Source organism: Tachyglossus aculeatus, chromosome 10 (genome assembly GCF_015852505.1).
Source record: "Tachyglossus aculeatus isolate mTacAcu1 chromosome 10, mTacAcu1.pri, whole genome shotgun sequence".
NCBI classification, from domain to species: Eukaryota; Metazoa; Chordata; class Mammalia; order Monotremata; family Tachyglossidae; genus Tachyglossus; species Tachyglossus aculeatus.
This window is the reverse complement of record NC_052075.1, coordinates 1,172,482-1,188,580: the sequence shown is the minus strand read 5'-3', so window position 1 is coordinate 1,188,580 and position 16,099 is coordinate 1,172,482. Positions and strand designations below refer to the sequence as shown.

The 16,099-nt window shown below is 52.2% G+C and overlaps 1 protein-coding gene across 1 annotated transcript in view; it reads right to left on the bottom strand.

Moving 5' to 3' along the window:
• FGGY (FGGY carbohydrate kinase domain containing) overlaps nucleotides 1-15,896 on the bottom strand; it is a 39,885-nt gene extending 23,989 nt beyond the window's left edge. The window contains exons 1-5 of the mRNA XM_038753122.1: nucleotides 15,823-15,896; nucleotides 8,210-8,468; nucleotides 2,878-2,989; nucleotides 2,395-2,546; nucleotides 1,799-1,887 (exon numbers count right to left, since the gene is read on the bottom strand). Coding sequence (XP_038609050.1) covers nucleotides 1,799-1,887; nucleotides 2,395-2,546; nucleotides 2,878-2,989; nucleotides 8,210-8,401 — 545 coding nt within the window. The 5' untranslated portion in view covers nucleotides 8,402-8,468; nucleotides 15,823-15,896. The remainder of the gene's footprint in view (nucleotides 1-1,798; nucleotides 1,888-2,394; nucleotides 2,547-2,877; nucleotides 2,990-8,209; nucleotides 8,469-15,822) is intronic.
• Nucleotides 15,897-16,099: the final 203 nt, after the last annotated feature.

Genomic DNA, 16,099 nt, shown 5'->3' with positions numbered 1-16,099 from the left:
GTGAGGGGCCCCGAGGGCAGCCCACCTGCCCCGGCCCGGGCCCCGGCCCCGGCCCCAAGTTGGGGCCACTGATGGCTTCCAGATGTGTCCAGCGGGCTAAATCACCTGCAGGTGGGCCGGCCGGGGGGGGGGGGGGGGGTGTCCCCCCCACCGTCAGCCGAGACAGAAGTTGGGCACCCACCCGAGAGACACAGAGAGAGAGAGAGACAGAGAGAGACGGACAGAGAGATGGGGGGGAGAGACAGAGAGAGAGGTGGGGAGAGAGGGAGAAAAAGAGAGAGACACGCACAGAGACACTGGGAGAGGGAGAGACAGGGAGAGAGAAAGGGGGGAGGGAGACAGTCAGGGAGAGGAGAGACAGAGAGAAGGGGAGAGAGAGAGACAGACAGGGAGAGAGAAAGGGGGGAGGGAGACAGACAGGGAGAGGGAGAGATGGAGAAATGGGGGAGGGAGAGAGAGAGAGAGAGCCAGACAGATGGCGAGGGAGAGACAGGGGAGAGAAAGGAGGGGAGAGAGACAGACAGAGAGACAGGGAGAGAGGAAGGGGGAGAGAGAGACAGAGATAGGGAGAGATAGGGAGAGAGAGACAGACAGGGAGAGGGAGAGACAGGGAGACAGAAAGGAGGGGAGGGAGGGAGAGACAGGGAGAGAGGAAAGGGGGGAGAGAGACAGATGGAGAGGGAGAGACAGGGAGAGAGAAACGGGGGAGGGAGGGAGGGAGAGACGGAGAGAGAAAGGGGGAGGGAGGGAGAGACAGGGAGGAAGGAAAGGGGGAGAGAGAGAGACAGACAGGGAGAGGGAGAGACAGGGAGAGAGAAAGGAGGGGAGGGAGGGAGAGACAGGGAGAGAGGAAAGGGGGAGAGAGAGAGAGAGACGGGGGAGAGAGAGACAGATGGAGAGGGAGAGACAAGGAGAGAGAAAAGAGGGAGGGAGGGAGGGAGGGAGGGAGGGAGAGGGAGAGACAAGGAGAGGGGAGGGAGAGGGAGAGACAAGGAGAGAGGAAAGGGGTAGGGAGGGAGGGAGAGGGAGAGACAAGGAGAGGAGAGAAAAGAGGGAGGGAGGGAGACACGGAGAGGGAGAGACAGGGAGAGAGGAAAGGGGGAGAGAGAGAGACAGACAGGGAGATGGAGAGACAGGGAGAGAGAAAGGAGGGGAGGGAGGGAGAGACAGGGAGAGAGGAAAGGGGGAGAGAGGGAGAGAGACCGGGGGAGAGAGAGACAGATGGAGAGGGAGAGACAAGGAGAGAGAAAAGAGGGAGGGAGGGAGGGAGAGGGAGAGACAAGGAGAGAGAAAAGAGGGAGGGAGGGAGGGAGGGAGAGGGAGAGACAAGGAGAGGAGAGAAAAGAGGGAGGGAGGGAGACAGGGAGAGGGAGAGACAGGGAGAAAGGAAAGGGGGAGAGACAGGGAGACAGGAAAGGGGGAGGGAGGGAGACAGACAGGGAGAGACAAAGGGGGGAGGGAGGGAAGGAGACAGGGAGGGAGGAAGACAGGGAGGGAGGAAGACAGGGAGGGAGGGAGACAGGGAGAGAGAGAAAGGAGGGAGAGAGAGACAGACAGGGAGAGGGAGAGACAGGGAGAGAGGAAAGGGGGAGGGAGGGAGACAGACAGGGAGAGTGAGAGACAGGGAGAGAGAGAAAGGAGGGAGAGACAGACAGGGAGAGAGAGACAGACAGGGAGAGGGAGAGACAGGGAGAGAGAGAAGGGGGGAACGAGAGGGGGAGAGACGGATGGAGACAGAGAGAGAAAGGGGGAGGGAGGAGAGAAGAGGGGGCAGGCGCCCCCGGGACGCTGAGCATACCTGGTGGTCACCCCTGTGGCCTTCCACGTTAAGAAGTCGGGGAGGTCAAAGAAGTGCGCAGCCCGCTCCCAGCAAGCCTCTCTCAGGTTCTGCCGGGCGAAACGGATCGGATCGGATCGGATCGGATGGGATGGGATGGGATGGTGGGAGCAGAGGCGGCGCGCCCTGCCCGAGGCCCCCGATGCCCCCACTCCCCTCCCCGGGCTGGGCCTAGGCAGCAAAGGGCTCGCTCTGACAGTGGCATCGTCGTCGTCATCATAAGGATGGGATGGGATGGTGGGATCAGAGGCGGGGCACCCGGCCCGAGGCCCCCGATGCCCCCACTCCCCTCCCCGGGCTGGGCCTAGGCAGCAAAGGGCTCGCTCTGACAGTGGCATCGTCGCCGTCGTCATCGTCATCATAAGGACGGTCCCCGTTAGGCGCTTACTACGAGCCAGGTCCGGCCCCCGAATCAATGGAAGGCATTTGGCAGGGCCAGGATTTGAACCCACGACCTCTGACTCCGAAGCCCGGGCTCTTTCCACCGAGCCACGCTGCTTCTCCAAGGGCCATCGGTGTCGGGGCGTACCCCCTCCCCCGGCGTCCAGGACACCCACCTCTTTGATCCACAGGAGTTTGGGGGGCTGCATCTCCACAGACATGACTCCGCCGACGTGGGCGAGCACCGGGTGGTGCGTGCCGTTGATCCTGGCCACCTGCGAGGCCGCCCGGTGATCCGACCACATCACCACGTTCCTCTCCCCCTCGCCTACGGGAATCAATCGATCGTATTTATTGAGCGCCTAACTGTGTGCAGAGCACTGGACTAAGCGCTTGGGAAGTCCAAGTGGGCAACATCTAGAGACGGTCCCTACCCGACAGCGGGCTCACAGTCTAGAAGACGATCCGGGCAACAGCAGCGTGAAGCGTAGACCGAAGCGGGGAGGGCCGGGAGGATGGGAGATCGGAGAGGAGGCCTGATGCAGGAATCCAGTCGGGAGAGTGCTCCGCACACAGTGAGCGCTCAATAAATACGATTGATTGACAGGATGAGAGGCGGTATGAAGGAGGTGGCGGGGCGGGCGGGAAGCGGGGCTCACCTTCGACGTTCACGGGCAGCGGGCGGAACTGCCCGTCCAGCACCACCAAGGAGCAGGTGGCGTCGAAGCCGAGGCCGCGGATCCGGGCGGCGGGCACCCCGCCGGCCACCGTCTGTCCCGGAGAAAACCCGCTCCCTTAATCAATCCGTCATACTTACTGAGCGCTTACTGTGTGCAGAGCACTGGACTGAGCGCTTGGGAAGTACAAGTTGGCAACACCTGAGAAGCAGCGTGGCTCAGTGGAAAGAGCCCGGGCTTTGGGGTCTAATTATTTGCCAGGGCGGAATTCACAAATCTTGGTTTTTGTTTTCTTTTAAATGGTAGCTTGGCCTAGTGGAAAGAACCCAAGCCTGGGAATCAGAGGACCTGGGTTTTAATGCCAGCCTTGCCACTTATCTGCTCTGTGACCTTGGGCAATTGTATTTATTGGGCGCATACTGTGTAAAGGGCACCATCCGAAGCGCTTGGGAGAGTCCCCTCCAGGTTCTCCTCTTATCTCTCCGGCCGTTCATTCTCAGTGTCCTTTGCGGGCTCCTCCTCCCCTTCCCATCCCCTTACATCTGTAAAATGGGGATTAAGACTGTGAGCCCCCCCATGGGACAACCTGATCGCCTTGTAACCTCCCCAGCGCTTAGAACAGTGCTTTGCACATAGTAAGCGCTTAATAAATGCCATTATTATTATTATTATTATTTCTGTGGGGGTTCCTCAAGGGTCAGTTCTCGGTCCCCTTCTGTTCTCTATCTACACTCACTCCCTCGGTGACCTCATTCGCTCCCACGGCTTCAACTATCTTCTTTACGCCGATGACCCCCAAATCCCCATCTCCGCCCCTGCTCTCTCTCCCTCCCTTCAGGCTCGCGTCTCCTCCCGCCTTCAGGACACCTCCATCCGGATGTCTGCCCGCCATCTAAAACTCAATATGTCCAAGACCGAGCTCCTTATATGTTGCCAACTTGTACTTCCCAAGCACTTAGTCCAGTGCTCTGCACACAGTAAGTGCTCAATAAATACGACTGATTGATTGATTTGGGGTCAGAGTTCGTGGGTTCAAATCCCGGCTCTGCCAGTCGTCAGCTGTGTGACTTTGGGCAAGTCACTTCACTTCTCTGGGACCTGTAAAATGGGGATGAAGACGGTGAGCCCCCCCGTGGGACAACCTGATCGCCTTGTAATCTCCCCAGCGCTTACAACAGTGCTTTGCACATAGTAAGCGCTTAATAAATGCTATTATTATTATATAGAGATGGTCCCTACCCAACAGTGGGCTCACTTAAGCGCTCGGTACAGTGCTCTGCACACAGTCAGCGCTCAATAAATACGACTAAACGAATGAATGAAGCAGAAGCGGCCTGGCCTAATGGCGAGAGCCCGGGCCTGGGACTCAGAAGACCTGGGTTCTGATCCCGGCTCCGCCCCTCGTCTGCTGGGTGACCTGGGGCAAGCCGCTTCCCTTCTCTGAGCCTCAGTTCCCTCATCTGGAAAATGGGGATTAAGACTGGGGGCCCCAAGCAGGACAACTCGATGACCCTGTATCTCCCCCAGTATTTAGGACAGTGCTTTTAGACTGTGAGCCCACTGTTGGGTAGGGACTGTCTCTATATGTTGCCAACTTGTACTTCCCAAGCGCTTAGTACAGTGCTCTGCACACAGTAAGCACTCGATAAATACGATTGATTGATTGATTGATTGGCACATAGTAAGCGCTTAACAAGCACCATCATTATTATCCAGCGCTTACAACAGTGCTTGCATATAGTAAGCGCTTAACAACCACCGTCATTATTATCCAGCGCTTACAACAGTGCTTGCATATAGTAAGCGCTTAACAAACACCGTCATTATTATCCAGTGCCTACAACAGTGCTTGGCACATAGTAAGCGCTTAACAAACACCATCATTATTATCCAGTGCCTACAACAGTGCTTGGTACATAGTAAGCACTTAACAAACACCGTCATTATTATCCAGTGCTTACAACAGTGCTTGGCACATAGTAGGCACTTAATAAATACCATAATTATTATTATTAGCATTCGCCTCTCCCGGCCTCAGTTTCCTTATCTGTAAAATGGGCGTGAGATCCCTGCTGTCCCTCCCCTTTAGACCGTGAGCCCCGTCAGAGAAGATCTCCTCCCCATCTCCCCAACCTTACCTCCTTCCCCTCCCCACAGCACCTGTATATCTGTATATATGTTTGTAGATATTTATTACTCTATTTATTTATTTTATTTGTCCATATTTATTCTATTTATTTTATTTTGTTAATATGTTTTGTTTCGTCTGTCTCCCCCTTCTAGACTGTGAGCCCGCTGTTGGGTAGGGACCATCTCTATATGTTGCCAACTTGGACTTCCCAAGTGCTTAGTACAGTGCTCTGCACACAGTAAGCGCTCAATAAATACGATTGATTGATTGATATTAACAAAATAAAATAAATAGAATAAAAATGTACAAGTAAAATAAATAAAGTAATAAATCCGTACAAACATATATACGTCTATACAGGTGCTGTGGGGAGGGGAAGGAGGTAAGGCGGCAGGGATGGGGATGGAGAGGAGGGGGCTCAGCGTGGGAAGGCCTCCTGGAGGAGGTGAGCTCTCAGTAGGGCTCTGAACCGTCTCTATAGGTTGCCGACTTGTACTTTCCAAGCGCTTAGTCCAGTGCTCTGCACACAGTAATAATAATAATAATAATAATAATAATAATGGTATTTGTTAAGCGCTTACTACATGCCAAGCACTGTTCTAAGTGCTGGGGAGGTTACAAGGCCATCAGGTTGTCCCACGGGGGGCTCAGTTTTAATCCCCATTTTACAGGCGAGGTAACTGGGGCCCAGAGAAGTGAAGTGACTTGCCCCAAGTCACCCAGCTGACAGTTGGCAGGGCCGGGATTTGAACCCATGACCTCTGACTTCAAAGCCCGGGTTCTTTCCACTGAGCCCCCTTGTCCCCCTCTCCATCCCCCCCGTCTTACCTCCTTCCCTTCCCCACAGCACCTGTATATATGTATATGCGTTTATACATATTTATTACTCTATTTATTTATTTATTTTACTTGTACATATCTATCCTATTTATTTTATTTTCTTAGTGTGTTTGGTTTTGTTCTCTGTCTCCCCCTTTTAGACTGTGAGCCCACTGTTGGGTAGGGACTGTCTCTATATGTTGCCAATTTGTACTTCCCAAGCGCTTAGTACAGTGCTCTGCACATAGTAAGCGCTCAATAAATACGATTGATGATGATGATGATATTTATTACTCTATTTATTTATTTTACTTGTCCATATCTATTCTATTTATTTTATTTTGTTAGTATGTTTGGTTTTGTCCTCTGTCTCCCCCTTTTAGGCTGTGAGCCCACTGTTGGGTAGGGACTGTCTCTAGATGTTGCCAACTTGGACTTCCCAAGCGCTTAGTCCAGTGCTCTGCACATAGTAAGTGCTCAATAAATACGATTGATTGATTGATTGATTGAGCCACACTGCTCTCGCAGTGCCCCCTTCCCTTATGGCATCCGCAGATGGGCGTCCCTGGCCCCGAAAGGCCAGAGGCCGACCAATCCGCCCCTCCAACCTCCCTCCCAAGCGTCCCCAAGCCCCATCCTTCCCCCTCGGGATGGGGCCGCGGCCGCCCGCTCCCAGCTCTACCACTTACTCCGGAAGCGCTCAATAAATTGAGCGGCCTGCGGCTCTCCCACGTACTAGACGACCTCGCCCTCCTCTACCTGGCCACCATCCGGGCCATGGCGGTGAGAGAAGCCCGCTCCCCACATCTCGCCCTCCCGCCCGTCAGTCCGTCGGGGCTCTTTCCTGAGCGCCTTCCCCGTACGCAGGGCTGTACTGAGCGCCTGGAGAGAATCAATCAATCAATCGTATTTATTGAGCGCTTACTGTGTGCAGAGCACTGGACTAAGCGCTTGGGAAGTCCAAGTTGGCAACATAGAGAGACGGCCCCTACCCAACAGTGGGCTCACAGTCTAGAAGGGGGAGACAGAGAACAAAACCAAACATACTAACAAAATAAAATAAAATAAATAGAATAGATCTGCACAAGTAAAATAAATAAAGAGTAATAAATATGTACAAACATAAATACATATATACAGGTGCTGTGGGGAAGGGAAGGAGGTAAGATGGGAGGGATGGAGAGGGGGACGAGGGGGAAAGGAAGGAAGGGAGAAGACTGTGAGCCCGCTGTTGGGTAGGGGCCATCTCTCTATGTTGCCGACTTGGACTTCCCAAGCGCTTAGTACAGTGCTCTGAACACAGTAAGCGCTCAATAAATACGATTGAATGAATGAATGAATGTCTCCCCCTTCTAGACTGTGAGCCCGCTGTTGGGTAGGGACTGTCTCTCTATGTTGCCGCCTCGTACTTCCCAAGCGCTTAGTAGTAATAATAATAATAATGATGATGGCATTTGTTAAGCGCTTACTATGTGCAAAGCACTGTTGTAAGCGCTGGGGAGGTTCCAAGGTGATCAGGTTGTCCCTTGTGGGGCTCACAGTCTTCATCCCCATTTTACAGATGAGGTAACTGAGGCGCAGAGAATCAATCAATCAATGAATCGTATTTATTGAGTGCTTACTGTGTGCAGAGCACTGTACTAAGCGCTTGGGAAGTCCAAGTCGGCAACACATAGAGACAGTCCCGACCCACCAGTGGGCTCACAGTCTAAAAGGGGGAGACAGAGAACAAAAGCAAACATACTAACAATAAAATAAATAGAATAGATATGTACAGGTAAAATAAATAGAGTACAAGTTAAAGAAGTTGGTGGTGGAGGGTAATAAGGTTGTCCCACGTGGGGCTCACAATCTTAATCCCCATTTTACAGATGAGGGTACTGAGGCCCAAAGAAGTGAAGTGACTTGCCCAAAGTCACACAGCTGACAAGTGGTAGAGCTGGGATTTGAACCCATGACCTCTGACTCCAAAGCCCATGCCTTTCCCACTGAGCCACGATGCTTCTCCTAGAACAGTGCTCTGCACACAGTAAGTGCTCAATAAATGCGATTGAATGAACGAATCATCATCATCATCATCAATCGTATTTATTGAGCACTTACTATGTGCAGAGCACTGTACTAAGCGCTTGGGAAGTACAAATTGGCAACATATAGAGACAGTCCCTACCCAGCAGTGGGCTCACAGTCTAAAAGGGGTCTAAATCTTGACCCCAGCGGTCGGCTGCGCTTCGGCGCTCAGTAAAGCCCACGACGCCGAGGCCTGGAGGAAGGAAGGGGTCCCCGAGGACGGGGGTCCCGGCTTCCCGGCGCCCCGGGCCTGCCCCGGGCACCGTCCTCGGGCGGACGGGCAGACGACCTTACCCGGGTGGCGTCACAGCAGGCCCGCCAGATATCCCGGGAGGACTGCTCGTGGTGGTCCGGGCGAGGCTCCCAGGAGCGGATGGGCCGCTCGGCGTGGGCCACCACGGCCCCCGCGGGGTCCACCACGGCGGCCCGCACGCTGCCCGTCCCCACGTCCACGCCTACGTAGTAGCCGGCCGCCGCCGCCGCCATCGCTCCGGCCTCCTGGGGGGCACCGCCGTCGCCGCACAGTCACTCCGTCGATCCTATTCACCGAACACTGACGGTTAAGAAGAATGGTATTTGTAGAGAATACAAGCATTATCATAATAATAATCATGACAGCGTTTATTAAGCGCTTACTATGTGCAAAGCACTGTTCTAAGCGCTGGGGAGGTTACAAGGTGATCAGGTTGGCCCACGGGGGGCTCACGGTCTTCATCCCCATTTTACAGATGAGGTCACTGAGCCAGAGAGAGTAATAATGATAATGATGGCATTTATTAAGCGCTTACTATGTGCAAAGCACTGTTCTAAGCGCTGGGGCGGTTACAAGGTGATCAGTTTGTCCCACGGGGGGCTCACAGTCTTCATCCCCATTTTACAGATGAGGTAACTGAGCCAGAGAGAGTAATAATGATAATGATGGCATTTTTTAAGCGCTGACTATGTGCAAAGCACTGTTCTAGGCACTGGGGAGGTTACAATAATAATAATAATACTGATGGCATTACTAAGCGCTTACTATGTGCAAAGCACTGTTCTAAGCGCTGAGGAGGTTACAAGGTGATCAGGTTGTCCCACGGGGGGCTCACCGTCTTCATCCCCATTTTACAGGTGACGGAACTGGGCCAGAGAGAGTAATAATGATAATGATGGCATTTATTAAGCGCTCACTATGTACAAAGCACTGTTCTAAGCACTGGGGAGGTTACAACAATATAATAATACTGATGGCATTTATTAAGCGCTTACTATGTGCAAAGCACTGTTCTAAGCACTGGGGAGGTTACAATAATATAATAATACTGATGGCATTTATTAAGTGCTTACTATGTGCAAAGCACTGTTCTAAGTGCTGGGGAGGTTACAAGGTGATCAGGTTGGCCCACGGGGGGCTCACGGTCTTCATCCCCATTTTACAGATGAGGTCACTGAGCCAGAGAGAGTAATAATGATAATGATGGCATTTATTAAGCGCTGACTATGTGCAAAGCTCTGTTCTAAGCGCTGGGGAGGTTATAATAATAATAATAATAATGGCATTTATTAAGCACTTACTATGTGCAAAGCACTGTTCTAAGCGCTGGGGAGGTTACAAGGTGATCAGGTTGTCCCACGGGGGGCTCACAGTCTTCATCCCCATTTTCCAAGTGAGGGAACTGAGGCCCAGAGAAGTGAAGTGACTTGCCCAAAGTCACCCAGCTGACGAGTGGTGGAGCCGGGATTTGAACCCATTACCTCTGACTCCAAGGTCCAGGCTCTTTCCACTGAGCCACGCTGCTTCTCTAGGAGCCCGGGGTTTGGAGTCAGAGGTCAGGGGTTCAAATCCCGGCTCCGCCAATTGTCAGCTGTGTGACTTTGGGCAAGTCACTTCACTTCTCCGTGCCTCAGTTCCCTCATCTGTAAAATGGGGATTAAAACTGTGAGCCCCCCGTGGGACGGCCTGATCACCTTGCAACCTTCCCAGGGCTTAGAACAGTGCTTTGCACATAGTAAGCGCTTAACAAATACCCTTATTATTATTATTATTATTCTCTGGGCCTCAGTGACCTCATCTGTAAAAGGGGAATGAAGACTCTGAGCTGTTCTTTCCACTGAGCCACGCTGCTTCTCCAGTCAATCAATCCATCAGTCAATCAGACTTGTAATGATAATAGGGTATTTGTTAAGCGCTTACTATGTGCCGGGCACTGTACTAACTGCTGGGGTGGATGCAAGCAAATCGGGATGGACGCAGTCCCCGTCCCATGTGGGGCTCACAGTCTCATCCCCGTTTTCCAGATGAGGGAACTGAGGCACCGAGAAGTGAAGTGACATGCCCAAAGTCACACAGCGGACAGGTGGCGGAGACAGGATTAGAACCCATGACCTCTGACTCCAAAGCCCGGGCTCTAGCCACTAGGCCGACTTACTGAGCACTTACTGGGCGCAGTGCGCTGTACTAAGCGCTTGGGAGAGGACGATATAACAAGAAACGGACACATGCCCTCCCCACAATGAGTTTACGGTCTTGTGGTGGACGCGGACACTAATAGAAATTAAATAAATGACGGATGATAGTAATAATAATGGTACTTGTTAAGCGCTTACCATGTGCCGAGCACTGGGGTAGATACAAGGCCATCGAGCTTGGGGCTCCCAGTCTTCATCCCCATTTTACAGCTGAGGGAACTGAGGCCCAGAGAAGTGAAGAGACTTGCCCAAGGCCACCCGGCAGAGGAGTGGAGGAGGCGGGATTAGAACCCACGACCTTCTGACTCCCAAGCCCGGGCTCTAACCACCAGGCCGTGCCGCTTCTCTCCCCGAGAGCTAGAAGGAGCGAGGCAGGGGGCCGGGGGGCCAGCAGCCGGGGTGTCCCCCCCTCCCCGGAGGGACCCAGGCGGCCGGTGTCCCCTCACCTTACCTGAGAAGCAGCGTGGCTCAGTGGAAAGAGCCCGGGCTTTGAAGTCGGAGGTCCTGGGTTCAAATCCCGGCTCCGCCAGTTGTTGCTGTGTGACTTTGGGCAAGTCACTTCACTTCTCTGGGCCTCAGTTCCCTCACCTGGAAAATGGGGATGAAGACTGCGAGCCCCCCTGTGGGACAACCTGATCACTGAGGCCCAGAGAAGTAAAGTGCCTTGCCCAAAGTCCCACAGCTGACAATTGGCAGAGCCGGGATTTGAACCCCTGACCTCTGACTCCAAACCCCGGGCTCCTAGAGAAGCAGCCTGGCTCGGTGGAAAGAGCCTGGACTTTGGAGTCCGAGGTCGTGGGTTCAAATCCCGGCTCCGCCCCTCGTCAGCTGGGTGACTTTGGGCAAGTCGCTTCACTTCTCTGGGCCTCAGTTCCCTCACCTGGAAAATGGGGATGAAGACTGCGAGCCCCCCTGTGGGACAACCTGATCACTGAGGCCCAGAGAAGTGAAGTGACTTGCCCAAAGTCCCACAGTTGACAAGTGGCGGAGCCGGGATTTGAACCCCTGACCTCTGACTCCAAACCCCGGGCTCCTAGAGCAGCAGCCTGGCTCGGTGGAAAGAGCCTGGACTTTGGAGTCTGAGGTCGCGGGTTCAAATCCCAGCTCAGCCCCTCATCAGCTGGGTGACTTTGGGCAAGTCACTTCACTTCTCTGGGCCTCAGTTCCCTCACCTGGAAAATGGGGATGAAGACTGTGAGCCCCCCGTGGGACAACCCGATCACCCTGTAACCTCCCCAGCGCTTAGAACGGTGCTTTGCACATAGTAAGCGCTTAATAAATGCCATCATTATTATTATTATTATTGTAACCTCCCCAGCGCTTAGAACAGTGCTTTGCACATAGTAAGCGCTTAATAAATGCCATTATTATTATTATTATTGTTACCTTCCTGGGCCAGGGGAGCCCCGGGCCCTCCGACTCCCAGCAGGGCTGCAGCCGGACTCCAGGCAGGGCGCAGGACTGCGACCTTTGCCCCCGGCCCACGCAATCCTCCCGCCCTCCTCCCTAATACTAATCAAAAATCCTTTTGGTATTTGGGAAGCGCTTACTACATCCCAGGCACCATACTAAGCGCTGGGGTGGATACCAGCAAATGGGGTTGGACACGGTCCCCGTCCCCCATGGGGCTCACGCTCTTCATCCCCGTTTTCCAGATGAGGGAACTGAGGCCCAATTGAGCGCTGACTGTGTGCGGAGCACTGTACTAAGCACTTGGGAGAGGACAATACATTAGAACGGACACATTCCCTTTTCACATTCCACATTTTTAGACTGTGAGCCCACTGTTGGGTAGGGACCGTCTCTAGGTGTTGCCGACTTGTACTTCCCAAGCGCTTAGTACAGTGCTCTGCACATAGTAAGCGCTCAATAAATACGATTGATGATTCCCTGCCCATGACGAGCAGACAGTCTAGAGGGGGAGCCAGGCATGAATAGAAATAAATAAATTACTGACGCGGACATAAGTGCTGTGGGGTTGGGAACGGGAATGAATAATAGTGCTTTGCACATAGTAAGCGCTTAATAAATGCCATTATTATTATTAATTATTATTATTATGGTATTTGTCACTTCACTTCTTTGGGCCTCAGTTCCCGCACCTGTGAAATGGGGATTAAGACTGTGTGGGCCCCACGTGGGACAGGGACTGTGCCCCAACTGATGACCTTGGCGCATAATAAGCGCTTAAATACCGTCGTTATTTTTATTATCATTCTTAAAGGGAGCAACTGGGAAGGGAACGGGCCACACTGGCACTGCTGGTCATCATCATCATCAATCGTATTTATTGAGCGCTTACTGTGTGCAGAGCACTGTACTAAGCGCTTGGGAAGTACAAGTTGGCAACGTATAGAGACGGTCCCTACCCAACAGTGGGCTCACAGTCTAAAAGGCGGTGTCCGTAAGCTGGCCCACTGCCCCTCTGACCCACAGGGAAGCAGCGTGGCTCAGTGGAAAGAGCGCAGGCTTGGGAGCCAGAGGTCATGGGTTCGAATCCCGACTCCGCCACTTGTCTGCTGGGTGACTTTGGGCCAGTCACGTCACTTCTCTGGGCCTCAGTGACCTCATCTGGAAAATGGGGATGAAGACTGTGAGCCCCACGTGGGACAACCTAATCACCTGGTATCCCCCAGTGCTTAGAACAGTGCTTGGCACATAGTAAGCGCTTAACAAATGCCATTATTATTATTATTATTAATATTAATATTATTAATATTATGGCCCCCGACCTCCGGCCTGCCCTGCCAGACTTTGGGGGGTGGACTTTGGGGTGACTGAGAGTCCTAAAAGGTAAGCAGTGAGGTTTAGTGGCAAGAGCCCAGGCTTGGAAGTTACAGGACGTGGGTTCTAATCCCGCTCTGCCACTCGTCTGCTGTGTGACCTTGGGCAAGTCACTTCACTTCTCTGGGCCTTGGTTCCCTCATCTGTGAAATGGGAGTGAAGACTGTAAGCCCCACGTGGGTCAACCTGATCGCCTTGTATCTCCCCGAGCTTTAGAACAGTGCTTGGCACATTGTAAGCGCTTAATACCATCATTTTTTATTATTATTAGTAAAAGGAGCCGCTGTGGGTTGGAGACTTTGATTTTAACGCTCTGCACACCTACGACATTAATAATTGCCCACTTTCAACAACACAGGGGGAAGCGCGCGCGTGTGTGTGTGTGTGTGTGTGTGTGTGTGTGTGTGTGTGTGTGTGTGTGTACTTGGGAGTCAGAGGTCATGGGTTCTAATCCCAGCTCTGCCTCTTGTCAGCTGTATGACCTTGGGCAAGTCCCTTCTCTGTGCCTCAGTTCCCTCATCCGTAAAATGGGGGTGAAGACTGGGAGCCCCACGTGGGGCAACCTGATCACCTTGTATCCCCCCAGCACAGTTGTCAGCTGTGTGCCCTTGGGCAAGTCGCTTCACTTCCCTGGGCCTCAGTGACCTCATCTGTAAAATGGGGATGAGGACTGGGAGCCCCACGTGGGACAACCTGATGACCATGGATCTCCCCCAACTTTTGGAACAGTGCTTGGCACAGAGTGAGCGCTTAATAAATGCCATCATCATCATCAACTCCCAGACTGAGCCCCCTCCTCCCCGCCCTACCTCCTTCCCCTCCCCACAGCGCCTGTATATATGTTTGTACAGGTTTATTACTCTATTTATTTTACTTGTACATATTTATTCATTCATTCAATCGTATTTATTGAGCGCTTACCGTGTGCAGAGCACTGTACTAAGCACTTGGGAAGTACAAGTTGGCAACATACAGAGACGGGCCCTACCCAACAGTGGGCTCACAGTCTAGAACTCAATCGTATTTATTGAGTGCTTACTGTGTGCTGAGCACTGTACTAAGCGCTTGGGAAGTCCAAGTTGGCAACATATAGAGACGGTCCCTACCCAACAGTGGGCTCACAGTCTAGAAGGGGGAGACAGACAACAAAACAAATTAACAGAATAAAATAAATAGAATAAACATGTACAAATAAAATAAAAGCGCTGATGTACTCTCCCAAACAGCTCCGTGTAGAAGACACTCAATAAATAGTATCTACGGGATTGATCTCGCCGATGCTTGTCTGGTCTTCGTCCTTCGGGCCCTTTAAACCAGGTTATTATTTCTATCTGAACAGGGGTAGGAGCGGGGATAGCGACTAATATCGAACCTGAAGACTCTGCTGCTATTTAGACGATTAAGCAGGGAGCTTTTTGGAGAAGGTCCAAACTTTGGGCTGAAACGAGGATGGACTTCCAGTGGATTTCACGAGGATTATTCAAGTGGGAATTGTTGGAGGGTGTCACTAATCCCTGCTTCCTGATCCCGATTCGCCTGGATAATAATAATAATAATGGCATTTATTAAGCACTTACTATGTTCAAAGCACTGCACTAAGCGCTGGGGAGATTACAAGCAGATCAGGTTGTCCCACGGCGGGGGCTCACAGTCTTAATCCCCATTTTACAGATGAGGGAACTGAGGCGCAGAGAAGTGAAGTGACTTGCCCAAAGTCACCCAGCTGACACCTGGCAGAGCCGGGATTCAAACCCATGACACCTGACTCCAAAGCCTGGGCTCTTTCCACTGAGCCAGGCTGCTTCTCTAGATAATACTAATAATAATACTAGAATAATAATAGAATAATACTATTCTATTTATTTTATTTTGTTAATACGTTTTGTTTTGTTGTCTGTCTCCCCCTTCTAGACCGTGAGCCCGCTGTTGGGTAGGGACCGGCTCTATATGTTGCCAACTTGTACTTCCCAAGCGCTTAGTACACTGACATGCACACAGTAAGCACTCAATAAATACGACTGAATGAATATGTTTGTACATAGTTATTACTTCCATTTATTTTATTTTGTTAATATGTTTTGTTTTGTTCTCTGTCTCCCCCTTCTAGACCATGAGCCGGCTGTTGGGTAGGGACCGGCTCTAGATGTTGCCAACTTGTACTTCCCAAGCGCTTAGTACAGTGCCCTGCACACAGTAAGCGCTCAATAAGTACGACTGAATGAATATGTTTGTACACAGTTATTACTTCCATTTATTTTATTTTGTTAATATGTTTTGTTTTGTTGTCTGTCTCCCCCTTCTAGGCTGTGAGCCCGCTGTTGGGTAGGGACCGTCTCTGTTGCCAACTTGTCCTTCCCAAGCGCTTAGTACAGTGCTCTGCACACAGTAAGCGCTCAATAAATACGATTGAATGAATGAATATGGACATATTTACTATTCCATTTATTTTATTAATATGTTTTGTTTTGTTGTCTGTCTCCCCCTTCTAGACTGTGAGCCCGCTGTTGGGTAGGGACCGTCTCTCTATGTTGCCAACTTGTCCTTCCCAAGCGCTTAGTACAGTGCTGTGCACACAGTAGGCGCTCAATAAACACGAATGAATGAATGAACTCCATGGTCCTCTCCCGAGCGCTCAGCACAGTGTTCTGCTCAGGCAATAAGAATGATAAACTGACCGTCCGAGGATGATGGAGAAGGGCAAGGCCTAGAAGCCAAACAATAGCCTGTGCGTGCCGACGTCCGTGCGTAATGACGTCCGACCGAGGGAGACGCGCCCGTCCGTGCCGACGCGGGATGACGTCATCACGTACGCCCTCGTCGTGCCCTAAAAAGGACTTGGGTCGGCGCGGCCGCCCCCCCCCCTTTCCCCGTCCGTAACGCGGCTTCCGATTGGCCGTTGCGCTCGCGGGGCCCGCACCGGAAGTAGCGCTTCCCGCTCTTTCCCGCCGGAAG